Source organism: Sorex fumeus, unplaced genomic scaffold, assembly GCF_029834395.1.
Source record: "Sorex fumeus unplaced genomic scaffold, SorFum_2.1 ptg000003l, whole genome shotgun sequence".
NCBI classification, from domain to species: domain Eukaryota; kingdom Metazoa; phylum Chordata; class Mammalia; order Eulipotyphla; family Soricidae; genus Sorex; species Sorex fumeus.
This window is the reverse complement of record NW_026606060.1, coordinates 59898262-59908732: the sequence shown is the minus strand read 5'-3', so window position 1 is coordinate 59908732 and position 10471 is coordinate 59898262. Positions and strand designations below refer to the sequence as shown.

General features: G+C 41.1%; 1 protein-coding gene across 1 annotated transcript; it reads left to right on the top strand.

Annotated features, from left to right (window-relative positions):
• Positions 1-8912: 8912 nt before the first annotated feature.
• On the top strand, positions 8913-9848 carry LOC130024319 (taste receptor type 2 member 8-like). Its single transcript, XM_056115040.1, has one exon. It carries the CDS (start codon positions 8913-8915, stop codon positions 9846-9848), a length of 936 nt encoding a protein of 311 aa, XP_055971015.1.
• Positions 9849-10471: the final 623 nt, after the last annotated feature.

Below are 10471 nucleotides of genomic sequence, written 5' to 3'. Positions count from 1 at the left end.
TTCACTTCCAAATTAAATTGTAGACTTGTTTTCTAAGTGATTGATTGCTTCTTGATTTCTACTCAAAAAGTAGGTTGGTGAGTTCCCAAATATACAGACCTTAAAATGAGGAGATCTTGCAAATCTGAAAAGGCAGATCCACTCCTCTTTGTATTTTAGAGCCTTTTAAAAATCTCTACTTATAAAAAAAATCTGCTTATAGTAGGAATAACTGACCTCAGTGAGCAAAGTCTTTAGGCAAATCTAAGCTAGAGCAGAACTGGCTCTTTTTTTTAAATTTTTTATTAGTGAAACACCATGAAGTACAGTTGCAGACTTACAAAATGTTGTGCTTGGGTTTCAATTATACAATGTTCGAGCACCAATCCCTCCACCAGTGCCCATTTTCCACCACCACTGATCCCAGTATCCCTCCCAACCTCCTTTCCCCTCATCCCACCCTGCCTCTGTGGCAGTGCATTCCCTTTTGTTCTCTCTCTCCTTTTGGGTGTTGTGGTTTGCAAAAGAGACATTGAGTGGGAATCATGTTCGGTCTATAGTCTACTTTCAGCATGCATCTAGACCTGAGCAAGACAACTATAGGGGACCCCAGTGAAAGGGACATGTTCTCAATGCATCTGTTAAAGTCAATTCAATCTTTGTGATATCCCTAATCAGAACTCTCAACTGAGACGCCAAGTCCAGTGGAGGCTGTCTATATGATCCTCATTGCTGGTTTATTGACTCTAGGAATCTGGGGAAATGGGTTCATTGTAATGGTGAGCTACATAGGTTAGATCCAAAGGAGAGCTATCTCCTTGACTAATATTATCCTGGTCAGATTCAGCCACTGTAGAATCTGTTTGCTGTGTGTAATGGCTTTTGATGACTTTGTCATGCTGCTTTCTCACGCTCATCGTCAATGAGACACAAATGACTAAGGAGATGGGGAAAAAAACACCAAAACAATCCCAGATACATATGCCCTGGTGAGCTGATGAATATTTTGGGTATGTTCTGGATCCTTGGCAATCATTCAAGTGTTTGGTTTGCTTCTTGCCTCAGCATCTCACATTTACTCAAGGCAGCAAATAGATCACATCCAGTCTTCCTTGGCTTAAGCTAAAGATGACCAAGATCACCAGTGGGATAGTTTTGATGTCCTTTCCCATCTCCTTAGTCATTAGTGTCTCACTGATGATGGGTCCTGGTATGACTTTAAGTTCCACCATGAAGAAATAAAACTTGGGAATCTGAAGTGAGTAAAAATCCTAATACTTCAAACAGATTATTCCGAACAGAGGGACTGTTGTTCCCTTTAGTCTTTGCCTAATTTCATTTCTCTTACAACGTTTGTCAGAACTTTTGGTTCTGCAAAGAATTCAGAATTTAAGGTAAAAGACAACAATCAAAGATTCTCCCCCAAGTCATTTTATTTACATTTATAATTTAAAATCTACCTCATCTATCTTTATTCTGAAATGTTTTGTGTTCATTCTTATTTTATCTTGTTTAGTTTTGAATCACATATTATTATTATTATTATTATTATTATGTTGTTGTTGTTGTTGTTAAGCTTCTTTCATTTTGTAGGAAAAATGAATCTAATAACATATTATAGAAATGATCCCTGAAAGTATTGTCTTGGAAAAATGAATCTAAATCCTACATAAACATTTCTTGCCATTGACCACAAGGAAAAATCTCCTGCATTTCCTGCCATATACAGGCAAAGATCTTGAATTCAATGAATAGAAGAATTTCTAGCAGACCAGTTATAGGAAAAGATTTTTAAAATATCTTATGAAATAAATCCTATAAAGAATTGTTGCTTTGGTTCTACCAGAGTTCAATCCTTATCTGTCCTCTCCTCTTCTTTTTAGAACGGTTGGTTCTGTAGACATGAGTACAGAGAATAGGGTGCTTGACTTGCTGTAAACCAACCGGGTTCAATCCCAAGCATACCATACGATCCCTTAAACACTGCCTGGAGTGATCCTTCAGTGCAGATGCATGAGTAACCTCTTAGTAGTGCCGAATAGGTGACTCCCCCCACCCCAAATAGAATGGTTTATTCTTAGTAAGAGGGTTAAATAACTCTGAAAGATTTTGCCTAGCTTGAAATTTGAAGTCCCTATCACTATCGTTATCACTATCACCCCATTGTTCATTGATTTGCTCCAACGGGCCCAGTAACGTCTCCATTCGTCCCTGTCACATGCTAGTGTAGTCTGATGACATATCGGTGGCTCTTTCAGGGACAGGGAAATGAGGACCATCATTGTTACTGTTTTTTGGCATATTGAGTATGTGATGGGTAGCTTGCCAGGCTCTGCTGTGCGGGCAGGATAATTTCGGTAGCCTGCCCAGCTCTCCGAGAGGGATGGAAATTTTTGGGGCAGCCTCTAATCACCTTTGCAGGTGTTCCCAGTCAGGAATATATGCATTGAATTTCCTAGGCTGGCAAAACAGATATAATATTAAGAAAAGTTTTGTACAATTAGAAATAAATATACAGGAATCAGAGTGGTAGCACAATGGGTAGAGCGCTTATCTTGAATGTTGCTAATATAGGTTCAATCCCCAGCACCTCATGTGGTCCCCTGAGCCCACCAGAATTGATCACTTGGCACATAGTCAGGATCACTCAGCACATAAGCTTTGATCACAGCCAGATATGGCCCCAAATAAAACAAACAAAAAAATACACATGAATACTAGAGACACCTTGACAAAGAAGATTGGCAGTCTCAATGGCCAGGTGTCCATAGACATATCTAGCTGATGCTACCCTTTTGTATACGTCCTCAAAGAATTTTTGCAGCATTCTCTCTTTCCTTCTCAACTCGGCAGTTTTCGACATTTTATTTCCTTTAGCTATATTCCCTGTTCTCATTTGTTTCTGATAATATTTTATAATCACATGTCCCTAAATTACTAATTCCATGCTTTCCTATTATACACTATGCATGTTATAAGAAATAGAGAAAGTATATGTTGTTGTCATTACAGAATTATTTAGATATGAGGGGAATCTGAGTTTATGTGATTAGTATTAACCAGATCAATGTTTCTCCACGTGTGCACTACTGCCCCCTGGGATAGCTGAACATTTTCCAGTGTGATATAGCCTCTGGTACAATGTTCTTCTGTATGTTCCTTAGAGAAGGTGGATTTCCAGGGGGGAGCATAGTGATTTTTTTTTCATTAAGGAGGATGAATAATGGCTGAATAAGTTTGGGGGACTCTGGGTAGATTCAAATTTATTGCATGCTAAATAATTTCTCCCTCCCTCAAATAAATCCACAAAAGTAGAATTGAGAGGAAGGGAGGGATAGTAGAGCAGGTAGGGCATTTGCCTTGCACCCAACTAACTCCAAAACCCCAAAAGAAAACCCACTTTTGTGCCCCATAAGAAGTGATACCTGAGAGCATCGGAAGTGATTCCTGAGTGCAGAGCCAGGACTAAAAGCCCCAGAACTAAAAGGAAAGGGTAAATGAAAATGAAAATAAAAATTAAAAGAGAAAGTAAAATAATTATAAGTCGAGGGGAAAATTAATCCTATTTTCTAAAAATATAGAGGGCAGAAAACTATTGGAATTTCCTTTCAGGGACCATGATTTTCAGGGCTGTTAGACTAGGGTGCTGGAGTCCCTGCTGACCCTGTGCCTCAACCGCCTAGGTGGTGCCACTCTGTGGAGCAATCCTCCGGAGTCTTCTCCAGGTGAGAGGGTTCCAGAAACACTGCTCCAGAAATGGGGAAGGTCAGCATCAAATGGGGCACTCTCTCCCCATTTTGATAATTTCTGTAGCTCAGTTATCAGAATTTTTTTTAAATGTAGGAGTACTGCTATTTATTCAGCCACTGCTTAGGCTGATTGAATTGGACATGAACTCCACCTTACTTTTTTTTTTTATCGAATCACTGTGGGAAAAGTTACAAATCTTTCAGGTTTAAGTCTCACTCTTGCAATGATAAAACACCTTTCCCTTCACCAGTACTTTTTTTTCACCACCAATAACCCAAATATACCCCCCTCCCACCCCTCCCAATGCCTGTGAGGCAAATGAATTCTACTTAACTCTCTGTCTACTTTTATTACATTCATTATTTTGACAAAAGATGCACCATTATTGTTTAGAGTTTACACCCAACAATCAGAACTGCTGAAAAGGCATTGTGAAATAATTTGTTTTCTACAACTGGTTATGGTTTTGGATTTCTAATATTTTACTTATTATGTCTGGAGGGATTTCTGCCAAGAGCCAGATAATTATTATGAGATTGGTTTCTGTGGTTCTGGAGTCATGGTCGTGCTGGAGAGCTGCTCGTGAGGGGCAACTCTTGACCTTGGTAGGGTGTGAAGGATGAGCCAGGAACGCCCCCCCTTCCCATGAGATTGCAGTTGCCCCGTTACTGCAGGCTCATACCTGGCTTTCCAATAATCTCTGAGGAGGCCGCCATCTTGCTGCCCGGGGGGGAAAATGGCAGAAGGGAGCGACACCCCTTCCCTCCTGGGGAGGCATGGTACAGTAGATTAACACATAGTCCATTCACTTTTCTGCAGCAAGCTGCCGGGCTCTGCATTAAGTCCTTGTGCCTCTGGAGCCATGGTCATGCTGGAGAGCCGCTCGTGGGGGGTACTTTTTTTCCATTTTTTTATAATTTTATTTATTGAATCACCGTGAGAGCAGTTACAAAGCCTTCGGGTTTAAGTCTTGATCATACAATGAAACACCCATACCTTCACCAGTGCCCATTCTCCACCACCAAAATCCCCAGTATCCCCCAATCCCACACCCTCCCCCTACCTGTGGGGCAGATGATTTCTACATTACTCTCTCTCTCTACTTTGATTACAGTCAATATTTTGACCCCAGACCCACCATTATTATTTGGAATTTTACCCCAACACTCGGATCTGCCAAAAAGGCAATGGTAGACAATTTGTTTTCTATTGCTGGTTATGAATAACATATGATGTCGTGCAGCGGCAGTAGTAGCCGTGTGATTTTGAAATTCCGAAATTTTAACCTTTAAAACTGGATGAATTTCTGCCAAAACCTGCTGGGTTCCAAGATTTGTTCCCACGTATCTTGTCACTGAGGGTCCAAACCTGACTGTCCAATGGCCTCTGGAGGATGGCGGCCACTAAACCACCAGAGGGAGCAGGCGGAGGGACAGCACCTTTCCCCCCTGGGGTGGCCTGGCGACAGTAACCAACTGCGGGGTCCGGACCCATTTCTGCCAAAAGCCTCTGGGTTTTGAGATTTGTTTCTGAGCCTCTGGGATCATGGCCATTAAGCAGCATGATCAGGAGCCAGAGAGGCCGTTCGTGGGCAGCAAATCGGGGTCTCTTTGGGACAGGGAGGAAAGGGCCGGCTTCACCCCCATCCTGTGAGGTCCCACGTGTCTCATCACTGCGGGCCCAAATCTGACTGTCTAGTGACCTCTGGAGGATGGAGGCCACCGGCCTGCCAGGGGAAAAGGCCAAGGCACGAAACCTATTCCTACCAAGCGTGGCCCGGCAACAATAACCTACTGCAGGCACTGGATGCATTTCTGCCAAAAGCCACTGGGCTCCGAGATTTGTTTCTGAGTCTCTTGGATCATGGCCATTAAGCAGCTTGATCAAAAGCCAGAGAGGCCATTCATGGGCAACGACTTGGGGTCTCGTTGAAACAGGGAGGAAAGGGCAGGCTCCACCTCCATCCTGTGAGGCCCTGCGTGTCTCGTCACTGTGGGCCCAAATCTGACTGTCCAGTGGCCTCCAGAGGATGGTGGCCACCCAGCCAACAGGGGGAACAGGCCAAGGCACAAAACCTATTCCTACCTGGGGTGGCCCAGCGCCGGTAACCTACTGCAGAGACCAAACGCAATTCTGCCAAAAACCGTTGGGTTTTGAAATTTGTTTCTGAGTCTCTGGGATCATGGCCATTAAGCAGTTCAATCAGGAACCAGAGAGACCATGCCTTCAATTATATAGCTGAGCAGGAGGTGGTTTATTGGCGTGTCTCCCACATAACTAACTTTTGGCCATTTACTTTCTTGGTAAACTTTGCCCCAAGTTTTTGGGGTCTGGCCAAAGGCACAGCAGCAATTTTGGGGTATCTGGGAGTCTGAAGGCACCATCAGGCTGCTGATGCACTCGCCTCTCAGGTACAGATTGATCTGCTGGCGGCACCATACCCCCAGTTATTAGAATTTGCTGAATCATTTGTCCCTCCATAATTACCAGCAGCTCAGGCTTAAATTAGGTCATTCTTCCTTCCTCTAGACAGAGAGTTTATGAATATGTAATTGCCCATCACCCTGCAACCTTCGTTTCCACCCACCACAGTGCTCTCCGAGCACACCTAATTCCCAAGGGATTCCCAATTTCCAGTGCTCATGTTTAACTTCTCCTTTGTGCTTTATTTTCCTATAATAATAAATACAATAAATCATTTATTGTATTTTCTATTCCATCCCTGTCCCTTCACCCTGAATGGAGCAGTTTCTCTTTTCCTATATTAGCACTCTTTGATCTCAATAAAGTCATCATTGGTCATTAGTCTTCCATCCATCTGCTGGGGGAACGACTTTTCCTCCTGAACGCACCCGGGAACATGGCCACCAGGTCTGTGTCAATAGAGTATCAGACGCCCAATGTTGTGGCACTACACCCTTCACCAGTGTCCTCCTCCATTCTCCAATGTCCTTGTGGCCTCTCTCACAATATCCCCACATTCTCCCTGCCTCTCATCACGGTAGGCTTCCAACTAAAGACTGCTTTCAATTTCTGTTGTCTTTGGCCATTTGTTATTCTCCTACTGTGTCTCTTTATATCCCACACATGAGATAGTTCATTCTGTGCCTGTCCTCTTTCTTACTCATGTCACTCAGCATAGTATTCTTCAGATCCATCCACATAGAAGCAAATTGCGAGACTTCTTCTTTTCTAGTAGCAAGTACAATCCTTGTATATATATATATATATATATATATATATGTATTTATATATATATGTATTTATATATATATGTATTTATATATATAATGGTTTCTTTTTCTAGATATGTGTTCTTAGACCCTTGGTTTTCCATATTTTGGCTACTCTGAATTGTGCTGCAGTGAACATAGGAGCACACATATCTTTTCTGATTAGAGTTTTGGGGATTTGGTGTAGATGCTAAGTAATGGAATTGCTGGGTCACATGAAAACTCAAGCCTAGACAAAAACTATTATTTGAAGGTGATTCTCACATCTCGAGAAATGACTGCAATGTAGAATGTGAAATTATAATCTTATAAAAGGAACTGATTATAGGTAGAATCATTTAAAAATATTAATTTTCTTCTCTTTTACATGAAAATATTTAGTATTCAAGAGACCTTTCAGGAATGAACTGTCATAGGCAGCATTTACCACATTAAGTAAATTAAAGGTAACAGACTTTTAGAATCTTACACTTCTAACAGGCCGAGGAACCCAGGTGTGCGGGATCTGGGGCTTAGATCTCCAAGCCTGCTCAGATTGGGACTGGGGCCTCCTCCACCCAGATGCCGCATCTTCCGGTATGAAGGCATTACACCCACCAACTGCCCCTGGCGCCGTGTAATCCCATCAACGGCCAAGACCCAGAGACTATAAAACCCTGCTCCGGAAGACATCTTATCATCAAGTTCTTACTCTGGAGAACCTGGAAGGCTACCCAAAGTATCCTGCCCACACGGCAGAGTCTGGCAAACTCCCCATGGTGTATTCAGTAAGCCAAAAGCCAGTAACAATGATGAGTCTCATTCTCCTGATCCTGAAAGAGCCTTGAATGTGGCACTTTTGAAAATTTCAGTGCTAGGACGAAGGAGTCGTTACTGGGGCCTACTCGAGGCAATCGATGAACAACAGGATGACAGTGACAGTGTGATCTATTAATCAATATTAATTTCCTTCTATTTTAATGAAAATGTTAATTATTCAAGAATAATAAAGTTTCAGGAATGAACTGTCATAAACAGCGTTTACCACATTAAATAAAATTAAAGGTAACAGACTGTTAGCATCTTACACTTTTAACAAGCAGCTGTCTTGAATAAATTCTTTTCAGTTACTGCTCAGTGCAAGTTTGGCTAATAACTATGCCATTTATAATTATGTTCATAATCATAGCAAATTAGCCATTTATATGGAAGAAAAATAATTAACTTCTGTCCGAATGCTAACTCTCTACAATCGACATTTGCGTTTATCATTCCCTAAACTAAAATCCATTTCCACAAAGAAGAATGACTCATAGATAAATTTTTAATTTATGGTAATGAATGCAGGGCAGAGTCTGGCAAGTTCCCCGTGGTGTATTCGATATGCCAAAAACAGTATCAATTATGGGTCTCATTCCCCTGACCCCTAAAGAGCCTCCAATAGTGCTAAAATCTCAGGGCTGGAATGAATGGAGACATTACTGGTATCCGTTCAAGCAAATGGATGAACAATGGGATGACAGTGATACGGTGATGGTAATGAAATTCTATTCATATAATTTAATTTTTATTGACTACATGCTTGCTTGCTTTTTGGAGTCTCACTATTGAAAACGTAATTTGACAGGTCCTAATATGCAGACTATGACAACAGGAAGACTATTGCAAATTCATGAAATGCAATCTCTTGTAATTTGCATGAGAACAGTGTTTAACTCAACATTTCAGTTTTCACTGACTAAAAGGTGATAACTATTATTTGCCCTGGCTACAAAACCAGACAAACTGTTTGAAGCAATCAATTGGTTTCATACTCGTCCATGCAGAAATTATCTTTTTTCAGAGGGACATTGGGAACTCCTGGGAAAATATCAAAACAAAAATGATGACAATTGAAAAATAATTCCATGACTGAGGAATTTATCAGCTCTAACAGTTTATCTGGAGTCACGGTGAGACATCTCTACCAACATGTTTACTAAAGAAGAAATCATCTTGACTATTATAATGGCTGGAGAATCCATAATAGGCATTTTGGCAAATGGGTATATTGGACTAATCTTCTGGATCGACTCTGTTAAGAAGAAAAAGATCCCCTCATTTAACTACATCCTCACAAATCTGGCTGTTTCCAGAATTTGTTTGCTCTTCATAATAGTAGTAGGTGACATTGTACTGATACTCTATCCAGATTTTTATGAAAATGTTAAACTAGTGATAGTATTGAGTGTCTTCTGGATATTCACCAACTACTCGAGTTTGTGGTTTGCCACCTGCCTCAACGTCTTCTATTTACTGAAGATAGCAAATTTCTCCAGCCCACTTTTCCTCTGGCTAAAATGGAGAATTGACAGGGCGACTTTCTGGATCCTGCTGCTGGGCTTGGCCGTTTGCTCCTTGAGCAGCTGTCTGACAGCAATACCGAATTTTTATAAAGACAGTTATGGGTTTACAGAACATCAAAGAAACGTCACTGAAATGTTCCATGTGAGTGAAATTGAATATTTAGACCCATCAGACTTCTTTAACCTTTTGGCAATTGTCCCAATTGCTGTGTCATTGATTTCATTTTTCCTGTTAATTTTGTCTCTGTGGAGACATATCAAGCAAATGAAACTCAATGCTTCAGGCTGGAGAGACCCCAGCACAGAAGCCCATATTACTGCCATGAAAAATGTGACTTCTTTTCTCTTCCTCCTTTTCCTGTACTATGGGGCTTGTCTTTTAGTAACTTACAGTAACCTAATGAGAGGAAACATAGTTTCGGGGCTTGGAAAGATTATAGAGATTCTCTACCCGACTGGCCACTCTCTTATTTTAATTATTGGAAATAGCAAGCTGAAACAAGCATTTGTCAGGATACTGAGATGTGGTGGGGGTGTGAGGGGAACAGCCTGCCTAATGTAAACTAGTAGCTTCATAAAATGGACTTTTAAAGCTAATCCTGTTGCCAAGTTTTTATAGGTTCATTTCATTTATCCATTTATTTCATTACCTTTAGATACTTATCACTGATATGATAGCCAATGTATCCTTTATGTCACTACCACAGACATTCTTAGTTCTATTCTCACCTTCTTTCAGGAATCTGAGTTCACACGTCTTGTCTTTTCATTTTAAGTGTTAAAAATATATAAGTTACCCAGGATGGGAGAAGCATGCTGAAAGTAGACTATAGATCAAACAGGATTGCCACTCAATGCCTCTTTTGCAAACCACAACACCCAAAAGGAGAGAGAGAACAGAGGGGAATGCTCTGCCACAGAGGCAGGGGGGCGGGGGGGATGGGGGGTGGGAGGGACACTGGGACCCGTGGTGGTGGGAAATGGGCACTGGTGGAGGGATGGGTATTTGATCATTGTATAATTGAAACCCAAGCACAAAATTTGTAAGTCTACAACTGTACCTCATGGTATCTCACTAATAAAAATAAATATAAATAAATAATAATAATAAATAAATAAATAAATAAATAAAGATATATAAGTTAATTAAATTCCTTTAAGATTTTACTTTGATTCAGGGCTAAA